The 25,991-nt window shown below is 35.7% G+C and overlaps 1 protein-coding gene across 1 annotated transcript in view; it reads left to right on the top strand.

The window, feature by feature from the left end:
• The first annotated feature begins 413 nt into the window (after window positions 1–413).
• LOC106081395 (short neuropeptide F) overlaps window positions 414–25,991 on the top strand; it is a 32,735-nt gene continuing 7,157 nt past the window's right edge. Inside the window, exons 1-4 of the mRNA XM_059365739.1 lie at window positions 414–471; window positions 9,569–9,687; window positions 24,411–24,544; window positions 24,599–24,723. Of these exons, the coding sequence (XP_059221722.1) occupies window positions 414–471; window positions 9,569–9,687; window positions 24,411–24,544; window positions 24,599–24,723 (436 nt within the window). The remainder of the gene's footprint in view (window positions 472–9,568; window positions 9,688–24,410; window positions 24,545–24,598; window positions 24,724–25,991) is intronic.

The following is a 25,991-nucleotide window of genomic DNA, read 5'->3' as shown; positions in this document are numbered from 1 at the left end:
GACAAACATTTAAAATTCTTTTGTCATTATTTTTTGGTAAATGTCCGTCCTTACGCTGTGCCATCCTGGCAAAGCTCCATATAATGGTAGTTGGTAGCCACAAAATAGGCATGTGCTGCTCAAAATTACAAGATTGTTAGCATATTTTAAGGGGGGGTTGCGAGGAAAGCGGGTTTACTACCATAGCACTCAGAAACTTTTTCACTTCATCAGAGCGTCCAAATGCGTGTGGAACGAGCTATGGACGAGCTGTGGAGTCAATTAATGTATACAAGTTGTAAACTTATTAACGCCTATAAGTGTTCAGTTAAGTGTATAATTAAAAGCGGATTTCTCTGTGTATTCAGTGTAAAGTAGAGTGTTGGTCTCTGTCCTCCCCACGCCGAAATGGTGTTCTGTTCTCACACACAAACATGGAATGTACTGGTGATTGTGCTAGTGCTAGTGGTTGTGGTGATGGCTTTGGCTTTGGTGAGTAATTGATTTTCTTGCTAAAAGTTATTTAAATTGGAATTAAAATAATTTTTTGTGCCCACATTTGTGGTTGTTGTGGTCTGTTCTAGCGGCATAATATTTTGAGGCACATATTTTATTGATGGTCGTCTCCATGGTTTATGGTAGGCAACTCCTAAAAGTAGGCAACAGCAACTGTTGATTGGCTTTGTTTGGTTTAAACTAAAGGACACTTCTTAACTTGAGTAAACATCACAACAAATTTGTTAATAAATTATAATTTCATGTTTTGCAAGGCCTTGGACTGAATCTCAGCCTTTGCGTTTTAATGAAGCATAATGAAATTTTAATTTTAATCAAGCATAAAAATTGTAGTGGGTTTTTAGGATTAGCATATTTTGGTTTTTAAACCAAAATAAAGTTAAAATTAGAAATTTAAAAACAAAGCAATTAATGCGAATGATTATCATCTAAATCTAAAACCCCTCTAAAATTGCAATAACAAAGGGGACATTTTTAGAAAATTTAAATTTTGTTTATTTTTTACAAAAAGGGATTTTTTTGGCACAAAACCTTGACACCAAATACTTGTAATTAGTTTTTTTCTAAATCTGTAATTAAGCCTGTTTATGGGTGTGGGTGGTACAATAGCCCGAATTGAAATCGTATTTTCTCCCTTCGCATTGACTTGTATGATTTTCCAAACATATGCATGTTTTTCATTTAAATTTTGAAATTCCCTTATTTTTTCCAATTTTAAATTCCATTGGCCTGGTCATTTGTTGAACTGAAACCCCTTCATGTATCAACATAACTTCAATAACTTCTTCACTAAAATCTCTCAACAGACTTTTACTGGAAACAATCTTGGCTCACCATTCCTTTATATAATGCTTACATTCACCTCTCACATCTTGGCCATGTTCTCATATTACCTGCAACCGATATGAAGACATGACTACATTGTTGCCAAAAATCTCCAATTAGCTACCGAGTCTCATCATAGATATTTGAGACGGATATTTTGTGTGTCTGCTGTTTTGCCTCGTGACTGCTTTCATAGCAAATTTCCTTTAATAATTAACTAATTAAAATGTTTAAATTTCGATGGCTAATGAAGTTGAGGGCTTGTTTGTGGACTATTCATTATTGAAGTGTAATTTAAGACCCAATATTGTTAATGTGGTGAGGTGAGATGAAAAAGGAATTCTAGATAATGACACAAATAGCTTCGGCAAGCTTGGTACTTTAAGAGTTATATTTTATTGTACCCACCACTTACGGATGGAAGAATATTCATTCTGTCATATCAAATCATAACATGCTGGTAACATATAGAAATATCTATTTCAGACCCTACAAATATGATCTAGCCATGTCCGTCCGTACGTCTGTGATAATCACGCTACAGTCTTTAAAAATTAAGATATTGAAGTAAATCATTGCACAGTTAATTTTTATACCTGCAACCATAGGATGGGGGGTATACTAATTTCGTCATTCCGTTTGTAACACCTCGAAATATGCGTCTACGACCCCATAATGTATATATATTCTTGATCATCATGACATTTTAAGTCCATCTAGCCATGTCCGTCCGTCTGTCTGTCGAGGCATGCTAACTTTTGAGGGAGGAGGGCTTGAAATTTTGCTTCTTCTTATTAGTGTAGGTCGGTTGGGATTGTAAATGGACCATATCGGCCCATGTTTTGGATTAGCTGCCATATAAACTGATCTGGGATTTGGACTTCTTGAGCCAATACAGGACGCAATTTTAATCCGATTTGGCTGAAATTTTGCATAAAGTTGTTTGTTATAACTTCCAACTATTGTGCTAAGCATGGTTCAAATCGAACTATAACCTGATATGGCTACCATATAAACCGATCTGGAACCTTGACTTCTTGAGTTACTAGAGGGCGCAATACTCATCCGATTTGGCTGAAAAATTGCACGTGGTGTTTTGTTATGACATCCAACTACTGTGCTAAGTATGGTTAAAATCAGTTCATAACCTGATATAGCTGCCATATAAACCGATCTGGGATCTTCACTTCTGGAGCCACTAGAGGGCGCAATTTTCATCCAATTTGGCTGAAATTTTGCATAAAGTTATTTGTTATGACTTCCAAAACCTGTGCCAAGTATGGTTCAAATCGGTTCATAATCTGATATAGTTGCCATATAAACCGATCTGGGGTCTTGACTTCTTAAGCCTCTAGAGGGCGCAATTCTCAGGGCACTGGAGACTATTCTAGATATCCTTTGGCGAAGTTGTTGGAAGTCGTAACAAAATACAATGTGCCAAATCGGACAAAAATTGCGGATTCCAGGGGCTCAAGATGTCAAGATGTCGGGAGATCGGGCTATATGCGAGCTATATCAGGTTATAGATCGATTTCTACTGTACTAAGCTGGGTTATTGGACGTTATAACAGAACACTACGTGCAAAATTTCAGTCTTATCGGGTAACAATTGCAGTTTCTAGGGACAAAATATGTCAAATCGGGAGATGGGGTTATATGGGAGCTATATCCGGTTAAAGACCTATTCCAATTGTACTTAGCACGATTTTTGCACGTCATAAGAGAACACTACATGCAAAATTTCAGTTCGATCAGATGACAATTGCGTCTTCTAGGGGCAACCTAGAAGACCTACATCAATAAGGAGCATCTATCCAAAATTTCAAGCGACTAGATTTACACGTTCGACTGCTATCGTGATTTCGACAGACGGACGGATGGACATAGCTAGATAGACGATCAAGAATATATATACTTAATGGGGTCATGGTTCAATATTTCGAGGTGTCACTTACCGAATGACTAGATTAGTATACCCCGATCCTATGGTGGTGGTGGTGGTTTCCCCAAAGAGTTTCCTTAAATTTATATGTCCTCAAAGATCTATAAAAGCAGGCTAAAATTTATTTGCAATTAAATGTCCCCGAAATGTATGCTATGAATTACGCACTCCCAAAATATGGAATGTTATACCCATTTTTAATTTTCTTTAACTAAACACAAAAATTGTATTTATAATGTACACGTTTTACACTTTTTTTTATTAATTTCATGCATTCCCCCATTAATATACATTGGAGTATATGCTTATAAACTTGCAATTTTGGGGACATGTTGTTTATAGCCACATGTCCCCAAAATGTTAAATTTAATTTAAAATTTAAATTATCTAAATTATTTTTGACTAACCTTTGTAAAATGCTCTTGCCATACCATTTAAAAAATTCTTGAAAAGGAAATTAAATTTCTATAATTCAAAACCCAAAAGGTAAGATCCTAAGGAAAATGACATTTTAAATGTTTTGAGGATTCCTTACCATATTCTCTAGTCGTTTATACAATGTCACCACAAATAAATTAAATTTTGGGGTCTATTGATTGCTTTGTTTTAGGCTTAAATACCTCTAGAAAATACCTTTTCACAGAAATGCCCTCTTACAACCACTTCAATGGGATAGCGCTTTCTTGTGCACTCAAAAAAATAGCCAAGACTTTAGATCTTAATGTTTTATTAACACTTAACAACATTATGTTGTGTATGGCTTCACATATGGTATCCTTTTTTAAAAGAAAATGACTTTTTGTTTATTTCTTTGAGAATGTATCTTTACCAGGACACCAAAACTTTTCGGCCTTTTTGTTTGCAAAAAAAAAAAAGTTTTTTTTTTCAAGAACACATGTTGCAAATCAAGAAGTAAAATCAAGTGTTTCCCTTTTGTAAGAGTTTATCTTTCCATTTCTAGTTTTTTGCTTTACTTTTGCCTTCTATTTGGCTGACTTGTTGTTGAGTTATCAGCCAAATGTCCCTGTCTCTATATTTTAGCTTTGGCTTCCTACTTGAGCTTATTGACCACTTGTTCCTTTAAGGTCTTTTTTGGCCATGTATAAGCCGGCTAAAAGGCCAAGGTTGTCGAGGAAGTGGGGGTTGACGACTTTTGCCACTGTTGCTTTTGACAGTGTCGTTGTTGTTGTTTTTGATAATCTTATTGGGTGTTAAGCCAAAGGACTAACATCCTTTTTTGCAACTTGAATTTCTTGTCAACCCCCGTTCCAGGAAACTCAAACGGTAAAGTATGTTAACCGTATTATTGAGAATATCATGGTGTGTGCAAGTCCGTCAACATCTATAGTAGTAGTAAAGTGTCTGGGCAAATGTTTGTTTCCGTTTCCTTTTACATGGCAAGTAGTATATTGAGAAAAAGGCTTGCCTTTTTTTCGAGACCAACAAACCAAGAAAAATATGCTTAAAGGATTGTGAATGGTCTTCGTTTGTTGTCATATAAAATAGAAAATTTGTTTATGGCTTTTTTGACCATAAATTGCACAATCTTGGAATTTAATATGCCACTTCAAAGAGGCCTAGAGCGTTGAAGCAAGAAAAAATCAAGAAATATTGAAATGTGTTTGAAAAATATTTTCAGGCAAGGATGATTGAATTGTTTGTTTGATGTCAAAGCCAGGGCATCTCCCTTATAAACAACCCCCCCCCACCTCCCCCCGCTCCCCTTCCCCAAAGACAGCCTTTAAAGTGTTTTGTAAACAAACACTAAATCAATAAATATCCGTTTTTGAAGTCTGCCAAACCTCAAGATTAAATTCTTCAATTTGGCCATCAATCAATGCTAGTAGAACATTGGCCATATTTCTCAATAGCTTCGTTTGCTTCTTTCGCCCTCTTGGCCTTTCAGAGATTTTGATTTCAATCTTTTTTTGCATAAAAAGCCCATGGTAAAGAAAAAAGTCTATTTGAGTTTGAGATTTCAATTGAGGAGCAGAAAATCAATCACATTTGAAGGAAATTCATGAAAGAAGGAAATAAGAAAGTGGCTGATGAGGAAAATATTGCAAAAGCTACTTACTGATTGTGTTTTTAATTTAAAAAAAAAATTAAAGAATAAGAAAATTATATATTAATTAAATAAATAAAAAAAAATAATTTAAACGATTTTTAAAATTTTTATTTTTACATTTTTGATGGACTTTTTATGCCGATTTGAATTATTCTCCCATATGTTGTATGTCAGGGTTATTAAAAACTGGTTTCAAAACTATTGCATACTTCGAGGCTGACCAATAAATGGTTATCCCCAGCTAATGCTGGCGACATTTGTGAGAAACAATGGTATTTGAAAAAAATGGCATGCCAGTCATGTAAAACCCTTTCCTAAAAGAGGTATCGCACTGAACTTGAGTCGGACAGCACTCATTCATATGTGAGAAATTTGCCCCTATTCCTTAAGGGAATAGTTATGGGCAAATTTGCATTTTGCTAAAAAAGCTTAAAATATAAAAAAAATTAAAGCCTTTATTATGTCGACATTTTTTTCGATTTTTCAGAATTAATTTCGTCAAAATTAATTATTTTTTACATTTTTTGTCCACCAGATTTATCCCAAAACGAGTTATGAATAGTATTGCCTACTTTAAGGATGACCAAGAAAATGGAAATTTAAATGAATATTGCAGATTTAAAGATATATCTTATTGAGAAAATTTTATGAAGTATACAAGTTTACAAGTATTCTGATCTAGAATGTAGCATTTCAAAGCATCGCGATTTCTCCCTTTGCCAGAGCGCTCAACAGATTGCTATGCCACCAAGGTTAGGTTAGGTTGAAACGAGGGTGCAGATATTAATCCGCCCCATGCCACTATGAACATACACCTAAGCCAGTAATCGGCTTGTTGTGCGCTCTAAAAACTATAAAGTAACCTCTAAAAAGAACAATTTTAAGTTAGGAATTCCTTGCTACTTACAAAATCCTTAATTGTTTTCAATACCACTCTCCCAAAGTTGGTTCATGTCTGGTATTGTGTCCCCACCAAAGTGCCGGTATCTGTTAGACGCGAAAGCCGGGCGATGACAAAGAAATTCGCCAACACCCAAACGATGCGGATTTTGCCACCCTCAGAGAAGGCGTTAATCTCCTTACACTGTGAGATTGTTCGTGACCTTACCGTTCTGGTTGTTTTTGCCCTAATGGAAATTTTACTGTCGGTAAATATGTTCACACTCGACGTCCTCGCGTTAGCACCACACCATTTCACTCATTCCGTTAACGCCCGGATCTCCGCCTGCAGGATTGTATTATGGTCAGGCATTCTAAAACAGGCCCACTCTGTCCTCTAGCTTTGATCCATCCGTGTAACATGATCTTCCAGATGACAATATTAGAGTTCCGTCAGACCAGTGTATCGGTCCGCACATACATACCGCCAAGGTGTACGTCTTGTCATCGAAGAATTCTTCTATTTTATGCACAACCTCGTGCAGGACAGTCTCCACCCACCTTCCCTTGACATAGGCATGCTGTTTGTATTTGAGCAATTCGCTGGATGTCCTTGTCTTTATCATGGTGTCCACAATGCCACCAAAAGACTGAATAATTAGTGAGCAGTGCAATGGTAGAAGCGTAAACGACTAAATTCACGAACAGCACGTCATGCTGTTTGGTGGCATATCAATCTGATGATCCCTCTGGCAAAGGGCAAAATCGCGATCATTGCAGCCCGCCCCAATACATTTAATACACCACGTAGCTAGGACTTTTTAAAGTGGTTTTGTTGTTTTTGTCTGTTGCTTTTCTAGTTAAAACAGAAGCAAGAAACATAAAGACCATTGGTCCAAGCTAAATGAATCCAACAGCAAAATTTATTTTTTTCCAATGATGAACTCTAAATTTCTTAAAGAAGAGTTATGAAAATTATTGCCTACTTTTGGGATGACCATGAACATTTTGATTTTTAATAAATACCCCTTTTATCTGGCAGCTTTATTCAAAATTGATTCGATGTGTTTTGTCCTCAACATGGCTGTGGAGGAGGATGTCTAATACAAGCCACTGTTCCAAATTTCAGGAAAATCGGGTAATAAATCCATATTTTATGGCCCCAAAGATCTTAAATCGGGAGATGGGTCCCCATATCCAAATATAGGCCTGCCTGAACCATATTCGGCGCGGATGTCGAGGGGTCTAGTATAAAATTCAGACCAAATATCAGGGAAATCGGGTTATAAATGCGCTTTTTATGGTCGTAAGACCATAAATCTTGAAATCAGCTATATAGAAACATGCTGCGATCTAGACCATATTTGGATTGAACGTCGGGAGGCATAATACAACCTATTGTTAAAATTTTCATGGAAATGGTCTAATAAATGCTCTTTTCCTTAACAGGGAGATCGGTTTAAATTGGCGCAATATCAAAATATTACCCATTACAATCCATATTTGGAGCGAATATGGGGGCCCTAGTACTGTTCCAAATTCCAATGAAATCGGGCAAGAAATGCAGCTGTTGTGGCCCTAAGGCCCAAAATCGGAAGATCGGTCAATATGGCAGCTACATAAAGAATTTAGTCTGACTTGGCTCGCTCAAGCACTTAACCCGCATATACAAAAATAGAAATCTGCGCAAAATTTCAGCTAGGCTGATTTTGTGTCTTAAACATGCAACAGCCACATTTATTACCCGTTTTCGCTGAAAGTGTATATAATGAGTTGTATTGGAGCCTTACATATGCTTAACAAATATGGTGGAGATCGGATTATATTGAGATATAGATGTCATTTAGACCAATATTCTGTTTTACCCTCTTGAGCGGTGTATTGTATTAGAAACCTCCACGTTCGTGCCGAATTAGGTCCAAATTGTACCATATTATGGTATGGCTGCTATGGGTTCATAAATGATGCATTTTTCAACGGCTTATAATGAAAATTGGTTAATACACATATCCGAGATTGTGGGTATACAAAGTTCGACCCGTCTGAACATAATGCCTTTTTGTTTGTTTTTTATAATTTTTTTAAGCTGTCTACTAGTTTTATTAGAAGCAGTTATGAAAATCATTGCCTACTTCTAGGCTACCCCAAGAATTTGCTATTTCAAGCCTTTTTTACCACAAATTCATCATAAATAGATTGTCTTAAATAACTTTAACTGCTGTCATAATCTCAATTTCCCAATAATACTGAAAATAACTGAACATTTGACAAAAGAAAATGATAAGTCACTGCAAAGGCTATAAAAGCCAATTTGTTGATTATTTGTGAACCCAAATTGTAATTCCTATGGAAGTTGGACAATATTTGTGAAAATCTGATTAGATAAGAATCCAATGACTACCAAATACACTACGGCCTACAATTAGCAAATAGCATTTCATCATAGAATTGCCTACATGGATTATCGTATGATAGTGCCATGCTGGTGATATTGAAGTCCAAAAAAACAAAAGAATTCCCACATTCATTCAATGATTATGCAAGAAGAGATAAGCCATATGACCAAGTCGGGGGGTAAACAAAAAAGGACAGTAGAAAAACAGACGCACTCACATAGAAACTCAAAACAAAAACAAAATGATACAACCAAAACAAAAATTGAAATATTTTAGCCTACTTTTTGGCTCTGGCTTGATTTATGTGCATACACTTGGGCGCGTTGAAAGAAAAAAAACAGGATTTTCCTTTTATTTTTTTTATTCATTTTATACAGAATTGAATAAATTGCCAAAGTTTATGGCAAACGGATTAGAGCATAATTTTTTCTTGTTTGTATTGCCTGCAAAATTGCCTAAAAGCTAGTTCGAGGGTCAATTTGTGGTTTAAAAACTTAAGAAAGATTTTTTTAAGAATTTTCTTTATGCCATCTGAAGAGGGGGCAATTGTTTTGCGTTTTGTAAGTCACTACTAAAGAGATAGAAATAAAAGAGAATGGTAAAATAAAAATGATGATAAGTTGGGATATATGGGAAAAAACACATGTAAACCTTAACTTCGAATAGTATTTGCGGCCAGCATGAACTTCAAAAGTCAAATCGAATTTTGTATTTGTAAAGGATTTATATGAGATTATATTTCAATGCATATTGAGGGCCATAAAACAACATCACTTATAAATTTTTTGCCAAATTTTTAAACAATTGTCCTCCTTCTAGGCTTATAAAAATCAAATGGGAAACATTTTTATTAAAATGTTTACTTATGTTAATAGTCTTGTCCCCCTATATGTCATTTAAATTTAAAACAATTTTTCTCAAGGACCTTACGCACCATAAAAACCATTATGCGTTATCTTTTAGCATTTAACCAAAAATTGTTGATCCAAGTTAATTTCAATAATAACAAAGAGGATAAAGTACAATACATATACATATCCTGCCCCACACGCATATTCAAGGATCATTGTATTTTTGAGATTGTGAGTTGTAAAAGAATGTCGAAGTGCATGTAAAGCATAAAATTGCAAGCAATATGGTGTAATCAAATTTATGACTTTATTATTATCGCCAATACAAGCGCTACTTGCCATCATCAGCATCCACATCATCGATAAAGGCACTGCAGAGGCTAAAGCACTTTGACTGATGAACTGATGGTGTAGCTGGTATCGCTGGTTGGGCAATGATGCTACTGCTGCTACGGGTGTTAAATGTATGTGTGTGTGTGTTTGTGCGTAGATGTGCTTAAAACATTATTGACACCAATAAACTTGTATTTATTATAGATTTATGCTCTTTCATTCATTCACTTACTCACTTAAACAACAACAATGAAGCTGTTAAGAACAACCACGCATTCATAGTATCAAGCCACCACAATGATGTTAAGATCGGTGTTGCCAGTTGAGAATGTTATTGAGACTGATGATGTTTTCGACAACAAACTATTTCTGATATAACCACCAGCATGGCATATGAGATTTACGAGCTTTGTTATTCTATTTGTAATACCTTCATATATAAACGAAAACACATACAGAGCACACCATCTCTTTTTATACCCACCACAATAGGATGGGGGTATACTAATCTAGTCATTCCATTTGTAACACCTCGAAATATTCGTCTAAGACCCCAGAATGTATATATATTCTTGATCGTCTCGACATTCTGAGTCGATCTAGCCATGTCGAAATCGCTGTAGCGGTCGAACACGTATAGCTACATCGGTTCAGATTTAGATATAGCTACCATATAAACCGATCACCCGATTTCACTTCTTATGCCTGTGAAAGCCGCAATTTTTGTTCGATTTGGCTGAAATTTTACACGTGATGTTCTGCTACAACTGCAAACAGCCGTGCTAAGTACAGTTCAGTCGGTATGTAACCTGTTATGGCTCCCATATAAACCGATCTCCCGACTTGATTTCTTGAGTTTCTGGAAGCCACGATTTTTGTCCGATTTGGCTGAAATTTTCCATTGGTGTTTCGTTTTGACTTCCAACAACTGTGCCAAGTACGGTCCAAATCAGTCTATAGCCTGATATTGCTCCCATATAAACCGAACTCCCGACTTGATTTCTTGAGTTTCTGGAAGCCACAAGTTTTGTCCGATTCGGCTGAAATTTTTCATGTAGTGTTCTATTTTGATTTCCAACAACTGTGCCAATTACGGTCCAAATCAGTCTATAATCTGTTTTTGCTCCCATATAAACCGGTCTCTCTATTATCCTTGTTCGGTTCCTAGAAGCTTTAAATTTTGCTGTTTTGACAGAAGTTTGATACGTAGAATAAAATTATGCCCTTCAACTAAGTTTATTTTGTATAAATTTTTAGCATAATCCATGGTGGTGGGTTCCCAAGATTCGGCCCGGTCGAGCTTAGCAAGCTTTCACTTGTTTTTATTTTATTTTATTTTATTTTATTTTATTTTATTTTATTTTATTTTATTTTATTTTATTTTATTTTATTTTATTTTGTTTTATTTTATTTTATTTTATTTAATTTTATTTTACTTCATGTTATTTTAATTTATTTCATTTTATTGTATTTCATTCCTATTTATCTCATGTCAATAACGGCAACCCTAGATTTTTTACCACCCACCTACAATGTTACTTACGCATTTTAAGTGCTTTCATACACACGAACACCCCACACATACGTACATATAGTTGGCTTCTTCCTATGACTCTTGCATTTATGAGAGCTTCCAAGTAGCTATGGCTGGCTGTCCATGCATTCATGTGTGCATAGCATGGCATTGCAATGCAATGCGTGTTGTTGTTGTTATACAGCAAGTGTCGAGAGTGGCTTTATGATTATGCCCATATAATGCAAACAACAACACTTAAGCGAACTCTCGACACAAACACTTAACCTAACGGAATGTTTGGCCTGTGTTGCGTGTTTGTGAGATGACCGGACATTACAGTTGTAAAAAAACCCATAATACAGTTATTGCAGTGAGTATGTTAAAATGTGGCTTAAACAACACAATTGACACCAACGAACTCGAATCGTGGCGAGGCTTGAATTGAATCAAGTTTCAAATAAAAAAGTCAATGTTCGTTAGGCATTGTTGTTAAAAAATAAATAAAATACAGAGCTGAAATACCAAAAAATTAATTGAAAACTCACATATGGCTTATATTCCTGATCTAGATATTATTTAAAGTAGGTGCAGTTCCATTTCATTTGGGAGGCCACCGTGGCGCAGAGATTAGCATGTCCGCCTATGACGCTGAACGCCTGGGTTCGAATCCTGGCGAGACCATCAGAAAAAATTTTCAACGGTGGTTTTCCCTCCTAAAGCTGGCAATATTTGTGAGCTACTATGCCATGTAAAGCTTCTCTCCAAAGAGGTGTCGCACTACGGCACGCCGTGCATACTCGACTATAAAAAGGAGGTCCCTTGTCATTGAGCTTAAAACTTAAATCGGACTGCACTCATTTATATGTGAGAAGTTTGCCTCTGTTCCTTAGTGGAATGTTCATGGGCAAAATTTGCAATTTTGCACTTCCATTCGTCAGTCTTTCGCTCTTACCATAGCTTACAAAAGAGCAATGATATTAGATTAAGAGGTTCTACAGGTACATTTTATTGGTATAAGTCTTTCGTAATTTAGAATGGCTTCAATAAGGTATAGCCTCTTTCCCACCATTCGTCTTCTTGCGTCCTTAGATCTAATCAAAAAGAAATTAAAATATAGGAGAGACTTCTCCCTTCATTAAATAACAAAAAGCTCTGCAATAGATTGTGCCCTAGAGTAACAGCCTCAGCTTACAAAACGTTGAAATAAAAGTAGAGCTCCATCTAGTGGAGGAAACCTCTTGTGAACTCTTTGATCTCATACTCTTGCACATTTTTTGTTCCAATCCTGAGTATTTCACACATTAAAGCAAGTTGTTAAGTGTATGCGTGAGAGTTTTTCAAACCTCCATATATATGTATGTGTATGAATACACATACATTATGGCATATGTGTGAAATCACAAGTGTTAATTCATGTCATATCAAATGATTATAGTGTTAATTGGTTATGAATTATTTTTTTACAACATTGCTGAATTGCTTAATGATGGGGAAAAGTGTGTAACTAGATATTGGTTTATATGGGTGTGTGTGTGTGAATCCACATGGATTTTTTTATAAATACATGTAGTTAACGATGAGAGATAAGTCAGCTATTATATGAAGTGTTTAACACTTTGATATTGTGTTAATGGCATTTTTTCTGATTGTATATTTCATTCACCAGCAGATGGCTAAACGTTTGAACAACGTCAAACATTACTCGCTGGCTCCCTATGTAGTCAATATACCAACCCATACAATACCACACCCCTAACCTTTACTATGCCCACTCTATTCATTCAAAATGAGGCCTTATCACCTTTTTTCCCGCCAGCAGTAGTCAATGAAATGTTTCTTCCGAGAACGATTAACATAAACAATCACTTTTATGTCTTGCCCAAAAAAAAAAAAAAAAAAACAAACAGACCTTACATGTCAGCTCCTAAATGTAGGCATTTTTATGTCTCAAATCTTAAACGTAATATAAAGACAGTTTTGGTTGACTTTTGCTGTATTCATACATAAAACACCTGTAAATTTTGATACCTTGAGGGGATTTAAAATGAAATAAGACTGTATTAACACTGACATAAGAGAAATTGAAGATGGCATAGCCATTTGCTTGACAATGCACAGCCCAAAAGTATGCAATCATTACAGAATTTGTCAATTGCCTGCATAAAAACATAAAAGAGACACTATAAAAGATTTCCCTAACGAATATTTTATTGTAAAAAAGGAGAAAAAATCACAAAAAAGGAACAAGTTAAAAAGCATAAAGTACGGCTGGGCCGAACCTTGGATACCCATCACTTTGGGTATATTAATCATCCTAGTTTATTATAACCCCACTATCATATCCTTAACCGTATCCCAGTATGGGCTGGTGTGCATTATATTTGATTTAGGTCCCTAGAACTCTTATACAAGTCACAGTTTCAGCGAAATCGGGCAATAAATCTGCTTTTTATGGGAAGATCGGTCTAAATGGTAGCAATAAGCGTAGAAACGCATCTGGAGAGTGGGCCAAACACCCCCAGTAAATACTTGGTGTCAGAGATTTTAAGAGGAGCGCAGAAGATCGAGGCGCTTGGAATGCTATTCGACGTTCGGCTAATGGGACAAATGTTCTGTCATAGCCAATTAAAGTAAGTAAAAGCATGCTTAATTCGTCCGAACCGAATCTTATATACCCTCCACCATAGATCGTATTTGTCAAGTATTTTGTCCGGTATCTCTTTATAGATAATGGATAAAAATTGTGATGTTATCAAAGCTATATCCGGTTATGGATAGATTCAGACCATATTTGATTTGGATGTTGGAGACCATAGAAGATTTCATCGTGCAAAATTACTGGCAAATCGGATAAGCATTACTCTCTTAAAGAACTCAAGAGTAAAATCGGTTTATATGGGAGCTATATAAGGTTATGGACCAATTTAGACCACATTTGGCACCTGTATTAAAAGGCATAGGAGCAGTCATTGTCCTAAGTTTCAGCAAATAGAAAAAGAATTGCGCCCTCTAGAAGCTCAAGAAGTAAAATCGGGAGGTTAGTTTGTATGGGAGCTATTGTATATCAGGTTATGAACCAATTTATACCATACTTGACATAGTTGTTGGAAGTAAAACAAGTAAAATCTTGGGAACCCATCATCATGGGCATAATTTAATTCTAATTTTATTGCGGCTTCCGGGGGCTCAAGAAGTCAAATCGGGAGATCAGTTTATATGAGTGCTATATCAGGTTATTGACCGATTTAAACAGTATTTAATAAACTTATTGGAAGTCGTAACAGAACACTACGTGCTCAATTTCAGCCAAATCGGAAATTGCGGCTTCCGGGGGCTCAAGATGTTAAATCGGGAGATCGGTTTATATCGGATCTATATCGAGACAATCAAGAATATATATGCTTTATGGGGTCGTAGATCAATACTTCGAGGTGTTTCAAACGAATTGACTAGAATTGTATACCCCAATCCTATGGTGGGGGGTATAAAAATATAAAAACATTTTGTCATATTTTCAAAAAAAAAAATTAAATGCATTCGTCTGTATTTAATGTAATTTTGTCTTTATTTCAAGTAAGTTTAAAAATAATCATCCTTATTTAAAGTACTTTTATCTTTATTTCAAGTAATTTCGTACTTATTTATATTAATTGTTCCCAATTTTAAGTAATTTTGTCCTTATTATTTATATTTATATTGTCTTTAGCGTATATTTTTATGAAACCTTGTCTTTGGGGAACATTTCTATGAAATTTTGTTAAGAAAAAAAATTCATATATATGTTGTCCTTTAGAAAAAATTATAAAAAAATTTTTTTAAAAAAAAAAAAATTAAAGACATTTCGTCATTTATCCAAGAAGTTTTTTGTTTTTTTTTTTAAATCTGTTTTTTTTTGGCTTTTTTAAAGTAATTTCGTTTTTATTGAAAGTAAATTTTTTTTTTATTTCAAGTAATTTTTCTTGATTTCAAGTAAATAATCTTTCCTTTTCTGGGAAATTCCTTAAGATAACTTTTTATGAAATTTGCCTTGGAAATTCCATTTTACGGTTGACCTTAAAAAATTGCCTACATTTAGGGGCATATTGCATATTTTTTCCCTATTATTCTTTCTTACTCAATATTTTTCTTTTGTAACCCACATAACATTCATATATTGTAACAACATTAAGATGATCTTTATGCAAAAAAATCTTTTTCATTTATAGTATCCTTTTTTAAATCACTTTTGCATTGTTTGTCTTGTGTTAAACTACTAACACATATTACGATACCATAGTTTAGCAGAACAATGAAAATGTGACCAGCAGACAATACAAAACGCTTATCCATGGGAATATAGTTACAAGACAAAGCAAACGCATCTACCATCTGCATATGAGCTGATTCTGTATGCGCACACAAAACACCACATTATGAACTATTGTGACACAGATAATAGCTCTGTGAGAGATAAATGTAATAAAAAGAAATTTAAAAAACAACCAACTTTTGTTTTAACCACTGCATTGTGTAAAATGCTAGAGGATATTTTTGTAAGCGCTAAAAATTTTAAAATTGCAAAAGTGGAGAGGATTTTTGCGAGCAAGCAAAAAATGCAAATATTGCCCATGAAGACTAAGGAACAGGGGCATAGTAGTTGGCATAACTTTTTGTAAGAATTCTGTAACAAAAATCTATGTTTTAAAAAAAAATCTTTCTATTAAGTAAATTTGTAAAAATTTTAACTTCAAATAATATTTTCTAGTATTTTTCCCTCAATAAAAATTTTTATAAAAAAATTTGTTTTAAAAATAATCTCATTTTATTTTCGTGTGATAAGAAAAATTTGTTGAAATTTTGTTTTATTATTAAATTTTGTTATAAGAGAAAATTACCTAGAACATTTTTCTTTAGACAAAATTTAATTGATATTTTGTCTTCAAAAAAAAAAAAACTCAAAACTTCAAAACTCTTGGGTACTCTCTTGCTGGAGAAAATTTATTTGTAAAATTGTATTCAGAAATTTTTATTGAGATTACATTCTTAAAAAATTCAAAAATTTTTTAAGAAAATTTTCTGGATATTGTATTTACATAGATATTTAGTTGTTAGAAAAAATAAAAAAAAAATAAGAAAAATTTTTTTGTTTTAAGAAATATTGTTTTAAATTCAAGAAATTTTGTACTTATTTTAAATAATTTTTTCTTAATTAAAAGAAATGTTAGTAAAAAAGTTTCTGGATATATTTGTCAATATTTAGACATTTAGAGAAACTTTTCATGAACTTTTTGTCTTTAAAGAAATTTTCCTTGAATTTAGTCTGTTTTTCCTAAACAGAGTGTTGAAGTACTTTTCCAGTACAAATTTGACAATAAAACTTTAATCTTTAAAAAAAAGTTTCTGGAATTATTGTCTTTAGAGAAAATTCCACAAATTTGTCGTTTTAGTAAAAATTTCTCGGAGTTTTATTTTTTTATTCTTTGTTTTTATTTTTTAAGAATTTTTGTCTTTATTTCAAGCAATTTTGTCTCTTTAAAAATATATAAAAAAAAATTTTCTTAAAATTTAGAGTTTAGTTTAAAAATTTCTGGGAATTTTAGGCTTCAGAAAAAATTAAATTAAAAATTAATTTAAATTAAAATTAAAAATTAATTAAGCTATATTATTAGTACGGAATCTCTTTAATATCCTCGTTCTTCAATATAAGTTTCTGCAACCTTTCTTATCTTCTGCTTTCTTCTTCCTATTTCTGGATGACAAAATCTGACGTCTTTCCGTTTTAAAAGCTCTTTTCATTTATAAATAATTTATACCATTTTCACTTCAATGTCACTAGTATTACAACACATGCGTTCAAGTCGTCATTTTGGGCTACATCTTAAACTACACTTACATATATTACTACACACAACAGTGATAGTGTGTGTATGTGTGTATTTGTCCACCACTGCTAAACAGCTAAACACACATATGTTTACATCATGCATGTTCAATGAATTGTCTTGTCATATATTTTAGATAATTTATATGTATGTATGTTCATATATTGCAGAACTTTATCAATGAAATGGGTGTATGTTTAGTATACTTATACACTTACACTTGTGTTATACTAAGTCCTAAGTCCTTGGGATAAAAACTCAAATGGAAGGATGTGGGCAAATATGTCTTCAAATTTAAATGTCATATTTATATATAGATTTATATAAATAAGAACTCCGAGTTTTAAGCAAGTGAACTCAAGAGATAACACAGTCTGTTGATGGTGAAATGGCATACAATCGGCAACATTATTTTAAGCCTGAAACATTCAAGTGTGCAACATTGTTGCAAAAAACTATGAAATACCAAATTGCCACCTGACAATTTTACTTGTGGCATTTCTTAGGTTGGGGAAGAGGGGTCCCTGAACTCTCTCTGCTACTACCTACGAATTGCCACAAGTAAAATTGCTCAGATGGAATCTGGTATATGATAGTGGATTGGGAGCTACAATGTTGAGCAACAATGTTGCAGGGATAAGAAAATGTTTCATTATTTATGGCAATACGATCAACAGACTGAACAGTCTCCCAATCTCACTTTTGAATAATACAGAATTATACCCGCCACCATAGTATGGGGGTATACTAATCTAGTTATTCCGTTTGTAACACCTCGAAATATTCGTCTAAGACCCCATAAAGTATATATATTCTTGATCATCTCGACGTTCTGATTCGCAATAGCCAAGTGCGTCCGTCTGTCGAAATCACTATAGTGATCAAACGCGTATAGCTAGCCGCTTGAAATTTTGCACAGAAACTTAATATTGATGTAGGTCATTGAGAATTACATATGGGCCATATCGGTTCAGATGTAGATATAGCTCCCATATAAACCGATCTCCCGATTTGACTTCTTGAGGCCCTGGAAGCCGCAATTTTTGTTCGATTAGGCTAAAATTTTGCATATGGTGTTCTGTTATGACTTCCAATAGCTGCACCAAGTTCGGTCTAAATCGGTCTATAACCTGATATGGCACCCATTTAAACCGATCTCCCGATTTGACTTTTTGAGACCCTGAAAACCACAATTTTTGTCCGATTATGCTAAAATTTCCCACATAGTGTTCTGTTACGACTCCCAACAGCTGTGCCAAGTGCGGTTTACATCGGTCAAGAACCGGATATAGCTCCCATATAAACCGATATCCCTATTTGACTTCTTGAGGCCCTGGAAGTCGATATAGCTTCCATATATACCGATCACCCGATTTAGCATCTTGAGGCCCTGGAAACCTTAATTTTTGTTCGATTTGGCTGAAATTTAGCATGCTATGTTTTGCTATGACTTTCAACAACTTTACCCAATAACGGTCCAAATCAGTCAAGAACCTGATATAGCTCCCATATAAACCGATTTCCCGATCTGACTTCTTGAAGCCCTGGAAGCCACAATTTTCGTCCGATTAGGCTACAATTTTGGACGTGATGTTCTGTTATGACTTCCAATAGCTGTGCTAAGTACCTTCCAAATCGGTGAATAACCTGATATATCTCCCATATAAACCGATTTCCCGATTTGACTCCAGGGCAAGCCTGATATAGCTCCCATATAAACCGATCTCCCGATTTGACTTCTTGAGCCCCTGGAAGCCACAATTTTCGTCCGATTAGGCTACAATTTTGGACGTGATGTTCTGTTATGACTTCCAATAGCTGCACCAAGTTCGGTCTAAATCGGTCTATAACCTGATATGGCTCCCATTTAAACCGATCTCCCGATTTGAATTTTTGAGACCCTGAAAACCACAATTTTTGTCCGATTATGCTAAAATTTCCCACATCGTGTTCTGTTACGACTTCCAACAGCTGTGCCAAGTGCGGTTTACATCGGTCAAGAACCGGATATAGCTCCCATATAAACCGATATCCCTATTTGACTTCTTGAGGCCCTGGAAGTCGATATAGCTTCCATATATACCGATCACCCGATTTAGCATCTTGAGGCCCTGGAAACCTTAATTTTTGTTCGATTTGGCTGAAATTTAGCATGCAATGTTTTGCTATGACTTCCAACAACTGTGTCAAGTACCGTTGAAATCGGTTAAGAACCTGATATATCTCCCATATAAACCGATCTCCCGATTTGACATCTTGAACCCCTGGAAGACGCAATTTTTGTCCGATTAGGCTACAATTTTGGACGTAATGTTCTGTTATGACTTCCAACAGCTGTGCCAAGTACCGTCCAAATCGGTGAATAACCTGATATATCTCCCATATTAACCGATTTCCCGATTTGACTTCTTAAGGCCCTGGAAGACTGATATAGCTCCCATATAAACCGATCTCCCGATTTGACTTCTTGAGCCCCTGGAAGCCGCAATTTTCGTTCGATTTGGCTGAAATTAAGCGTGCGGTGGTTTGCTATGACTTCCAACAACTGTGCCAAGTACGGTCTCAATCGGTCTATAACCTGATATAGCTCCCATTAAAACCGATCTCCCGATTTGGCTTCTTGAGCCCCTGGAAGTCCCAATTTTTGTCCAATTGGGCTAAAATTGTGCACATGGTGTTCTGTTATGACTTCCAACAGCTGTGTCAAATACGGTCCAAATCAGTCAAGAACCTGATATAGCTCCCATATAAACCGATCACCCGATTTGCCTTCTTGAGGCCCTGAAGCCACAATTTTCGTCCGATTAGCCTACAATTTTCGACGTGATGTTCTGATATGACTTCCAATAGCTGTGCCAAGTACCGCCCAAATCGGTGAATAACCTGATATATCTCCCATATAAACCGATCTGCCGATTTGACTTCTTGAGGCCCTGGAAGCCACAATTTTTGTCCGATTAGGCTAAAATTTTGCTCGTGGTGTTCTGTTATGACTTCTAACAACTGTGCCAAGTACCGTCCAAATCGGTGAATAACCTGATATATCTCCCATATTAACCGATCTCCCGATTTGACTTCTTGAGGCCCTGGAAGCCACGATTTTTGTCCGATTAGGCTAAAATTTTGCACGTGGTGTTCTGTTATGACTTCTAACAACTGTGCCAAGTACGGTCTCAATCGGTCTATAACCTGATATATCTCCCATATAAACCGATCTCCCGATTTGTCTTCTTGAGTCCTTGCAAGCCGCAATTTTTGTTTCATTTCTATTACAACTTAGCACGCTTTTACTTGTTTTCGCTTCAATTTTTCATATAAGAATTTGATGGTCTTCCGTTTCATTCGCCTCTCCTACAAACGGAGAATTACCGCAAGTAAGATTGCCTGGTGTGTATTACAACATAGTATGATTATCTATCTCATTCAAATGTTCTAACCCTAGTTTACTGGGTTATTATGTTTAACCATGGAGTATTGGGTTTAAAACTCAACTCTTCACTGCAGTTACTCCAACAAACATTTGTCCTCCAAAAAAAAAGGATAACCCCTGAGAATCCTTAACCATCTTTTTTAATATTATTCATACTCCGAAACACATACAAGCACACAATCATGACTTCAGATCCCTTCTTTAGCATATAAATGTTCACAAATAAACTCTGTCAAATTGTTGCTGCTGATGTTTAGGGCAACACCAAAGACAGAAAAAACAGAGAGAGAGAGAGAGAGCGCGCATAACTGTTCATTTCCTTTTTCATTTGAATATTTTACAACAAACTTCCTGTTGGTACAAAATGTAACAGAAACGATGACTCTTAGGACACCACATTCAACTGGATGGAGTGCAAAGTTGACACCCACACATGTTTTATCGCGAATTGGCATATTTTTGATCAGCAGCATCGTCATCGTCATCTTTAGCCCAACCAGGATACTACCATGAACCGCAAGCTCAATAAAAATGTTGAGTACACTTCAATGTCCATTAAATGTGGGTACTTTGCATTGCGACAGCAGGATAGAAAGAAGGCAAACATGACTTCTAGAGTTTACTTTTCACTACACTTTTCCATGGCAACAATCAATGCAGGGGTTCCTTGAGAGCTTTTTTTTTTCTTTTGCTAAAGATTTTGAAAGAGATTTTCATTCATAGGGGTTTGAAAGTTGAATGGCAAAGAAAGAAGGAGAACAAGAACATAACTTTGTAGAAATATCTTAGCATTTGTGTTTTAAATGCTGGCGATATTATGAATGAATATTCCCTTTCTATTGCCATCCTTACATTTCGTTTGAAGAAACGCCCAGGAATTTGGCGTGTTTAAGTGCCAAATGCTACTTAGATATCATAATCGCAAAAAGTGTTTTAACTCATGTTGCAAACACATGCGTTGAGCATACAAATACTTACAAAAAAGCCAAAACAGTTATAATAGTAGGACGGGTAATAGGTGCCGTTTTTACAGAAAGGAGACAAAAATAACGCCTTTCAGGTAACGTAAGATCAGTTTATATAGCTGTGTTGTGGTGCATAGTAGATGTGGTCCCATGTTCTACCAAAAAAAAAAATTCAAAAAATAGAGATTTGACAAAATTTCTTCCAACAATAAAATATTTTCCATTGCAAAAATCTTCTATCATTTAGCTCGTCTCGTAAGAGAAACAAACGAAAAATTGTGAAAATAAAAATTCGGCAGAGCCTGGCCGGGATTCGAACCTCGACACACGGAGCTACAGCGGGAGCCATTGCCGTTGTCTAGCGTTCGAAGCCATCAATACAACTTCCAAAAGATGCACACCAATGACATGTGTATACCATAAAAGCAAAGTAGTAGTACAAAGAAAAAGTCTATCAAGGTGTCAGACTTGTGGTAGTGTCGAAGACACATTTTCGCGGTATATATTCGATATAAGCACGACCTATGATCCTTGAAGCCTCCACACCTAATATGGCCGATGAGTTATTCTAACCGAATGACGAAACGCGTCCCATAGTGGTTGGTGTGTGCTGTGATCTTTAGCTTTCTTTTTCCATTGAAAAAATCTCATAAAAATAAAATCTCTGAAGAAGTTCAATAAAAGAAAAAAATTTCAATAACAATTCGAAAAAAAAATATTCTATAAAAAAAATTTTAATAAAAATTTTTAAAAAATAAAATTTTAACAAAATCTTCTATTATATAAAAATTAAATTGTTGCGCTTTGTATGTTAATTTGTTTGTCTGTTGCGTATAGATTCAAAAACTGCTGTACCGATTTTCATGAAATTTTCACAGATTTTTTGAAATCCGAAGAGGGGGAGGGGACCCTCCCCTTTACCCCAATTTTCAAAAAAGCCAGATCCCGGAGATGCCTGGACCGATTAGAGCGATTATGCCATCTTATGTTACCCCAAAAACATGAAATTGGTATACAATTTAGGGGTCAACTAGCAAGGGGGGACGCCCCATCGCCAAACCCACCCGGACGGACATGTTTACCGATTGAGACAATATGGGTATCAAATGAAAGATAATTAAGAGTAGAAGAAATTGGCATAAAAATTTCATAATAAGTGTCGGAGGGGGGTCCCCACCCCCGAAAACCCCCCCCCCCCCCCCCCCCCCCGCCCCATATCGGACTACATTTAGATATAGCTGTCATAAAAACCGATCTTCCGATAAAGGGTCTGAAGCCAATAAAAGCTTTATTATACCCTCCACCATAAGATGGGGGGGTATACAAATTTCGTCATTCTGATTGTAACTACTCGAAATATTCGTCTGAGACCCCATAAAGTATATATATTCTTGATCGTCGTGAAATTTTATGTCGATCTAGCCATGTCCGTCCGTCTGTCTGTCGAAAGCACGCTAACTTCCGAAGGAGTAAAGCTAGCCGCTTGAAATTTTGCACAAATACTTCTTATTAGTGTAGGTCGGTTGGTATTGTAAATGGGCCATATCGGTCCATGTTTTGATATAGCTGCCATATAAACCGATCTTGGGTCTTGACTTCTTGAGCCTCTAGAGTGCGCAATTCTTATCCGATTGGAATGAAATTTTGCACGACTGGTTTTGTTATGATATCCAACAACTGTGCCAAGTATGGTTCAAATCGATCCATAACCTGATATAGCTGCCATATAAACCGATCTGGGGTCTTGACTTCTTGAGCCTCTAGAGTGCGCAATTCTTATCCGATTTGGCTGAAATTTCGCAAGACGTTTTTTATTGTTACTTTCAACAACTACGTCAAATAAAGTACAAGTCGGTTCATAACCTGATATAGCTGCCATATAAACCGATCTGGGATCTTGACTTCTTGAGCCTCTAGAGGTCGCAATTATTATCCGATTTGCCTGAAATTTTGTACGACGGATTCTTTCATGACCATTAACATACGTGTTTATTATGGTCTGAATCGGTCCATAGCCCGATACAGCTCCCATATATATCGATCCCTCTATTTTACTTTTTGAGCCCACAAAGAGCGCAATTCTTATTCGAATTGGCTGACATTTTACACAGGTCTCCAATATATAATTTAATTGTGGTCCAAACCGGACCATATCTTGATATCGCTCTAATAGCAGAGCAAATCTTTTCTTATATCCTATTTCTTTGCCTAAGAAGAGATGCCGGGAAAAGAACTCGACAAATGCGATCCATAGTGGAGGGTATATAAGATTCGGCCCGGCACGCTTTTACTTGTTTTTTAACTGATTTCGCTAAAATTTGAAACAGTAAGTAGGTAAAGACCTCCCAACATCCGACCTAAATATGGTTCTGATCGGACTATATTAAGATATAGCTGCCATATAGACCGATCTGCCGATAAGGGGACTGAAGCCCCTTAACAGCTTTATTTATTACCCAATTTCGCTGAAATTTGAAACAGTGAGTTTTTCTGAGTCTCACGATATCCGACCTTTATATGGTTCAGATCGGTTTATAATTGGATATATCTGCCAAAAAGACCAATATTTTGTTCTACAAAATTTAATAGTGGCATATATATTAGACCACTCGATGTCCGTGCCGAATTTGGGTCCTTAAGTAATCCAATTTTCACCGGATTGTGACGAAATGAGGTTTACATATATACCCGAGGTGGTGGGTATCCAAAATTCGTCCCGGCCGAACTTAATGCCTTTTTACTTGTTTTTTATTTAATATTTTAGCAAAAGTTATTTCTATTGGAAAAACATTTTATTTTTGTTAACATTTTTGTACCATGTTGGACACCAACTCCCCTATTCTACAAAGGGATATTCTCTGAAGTGCACCTGCTCCATTAGTTACAAGTGGTCTTTAGCTAATTTAAGTGTACCATTTAAGTGGGAAAGTAGTCATAATCAGCTATTGTCGCATATTTATACACTCAAAAATGTTTATTTCAAGTATGTCCTTCCTTTCTGGGTGCGAGAAAAATGTTTTTTTTTATTATTTTCTAGCATTTTACAATGTTTGCTTAGTAGCACTCAAAGCGAAAAGAAAGTGCTAGAGTTGGAAAGCGCTTTACCATGGGGCTTTCAAAGCATCACTCACAAAATGCTGCAGCAACAACAACAACAGCGGCGTATACTGAATAAGGCGTCCTATCGTCTGCATGCAAATTATTTTGCTGATTTAGCGTCCAATGACAGACAGATGATGATGTTTTATCATGGTGTTGACGTTGAAAGGACATAGGAAGTTGCAACAATGGCAACAACAACAACAATAACAATTATGACATAAGTAATATGATAATATTTGCAGACATTTTAACATATTTTTATTACAATATTTCTCACTAAAGTCCTGTAGCTTCACACCATCAAAGTGAGAAAAAAGAAAGTTAACATCAACCAGCTGTGTGGGGTATAGTCAACCAGCCATTCAACCAAAATAATGGCCCATGAATGACTAGACAAATGCTGGATGCCTTAATTGCTATTACAGCATACTTGCTGATGCAATTCCCATAATGCATTTGTTAGGCAAATTGTTTGAGGTCTAATGTTTGTCATAATGCTAAACAGCACAAAAGCAAGTGGGATTTCTTTTAACCGTTTTATTATTTTAATGAGAAACTATTTGGTTTCCATAAAAGCAAATTTGTATTACAAAACTTATGCTTTGCAGGAAAATCCTAATAACAAGTCCCTCTTCTCCTTAATATGTTTCTAAGTAAACATTTTGATTTTCTTTCTTTCTTCCAGATTTGATTGCATCTCATCTCGGCTAAGCATGCATTTCCGGAGTTTTTCGCTTTACCAGTTTGCCTTGGGGACATTTTTAATGCTTTGGGCTCACACTATCACCGCGGATATGTTAAGAGATGGAGGTAAGTTTTTTTTGAAGGAACGGGCCATATAGCAGGCGGTGTATCTAGCAGATCTAAAGTTATATTGAAAGGCTAGTAACTATGACTGGCTGATTGGCTAGGACCCTCTATAAATCTCAATTAGTATGTCATTCAATCGAGAAAATTGAGTAAGCAAGAGAATCTACTAAGCGAGCGAATCGAGTAAGCGAGATAATCGAGTAGGCGAGAGAATCGAGTAAGCGAGAGAATCGAGTAAGCGAGAGAATCGAGTAAGCGAGAGAATCGAGTAAGCGAGAGAATCGAGTAAGCGAGAGAATCGAGTAAGCGAGAGAATCGAGTAAGCGAGAGAATCGAGTAAGCGAGAGAATCGAGTAAGCGAGAGAATCGAGTAAGCGAGAGAATCGAGTAAGCGAGAGAATCGAGTAAGCGAGAGAATCGAGTAAGCGAGAGAATCGAGTAAGCGAGAGAATCGAGTAAGCGAGAGAATCGAGTAAGCGAGAGAATCGAGTAAGCGAGGGAATCGAGTAAGCGAGAGA

The sequence above is a fragment of the Stomoxys calcitrans genome, chromosome 3 (genome assembly GCF_963082655.1).
Source record: "Stomoxys calcitrans chromosome 3, idStoCalc2.1, whole genome shotgun sequence".
In the NCBI taxonomy this organism is placed as follows: Eukaryota; Metazoa; Arthropoda; class Insecta; order Diptera; family Muscidae; genus Stomoxys; species Stomoxys calcitrans.
The sequence above is the reverse complement of the archived record's forward strand: the minus strand, read 5'-3'. Positions and strand labels throughout refer to the sequence as shown.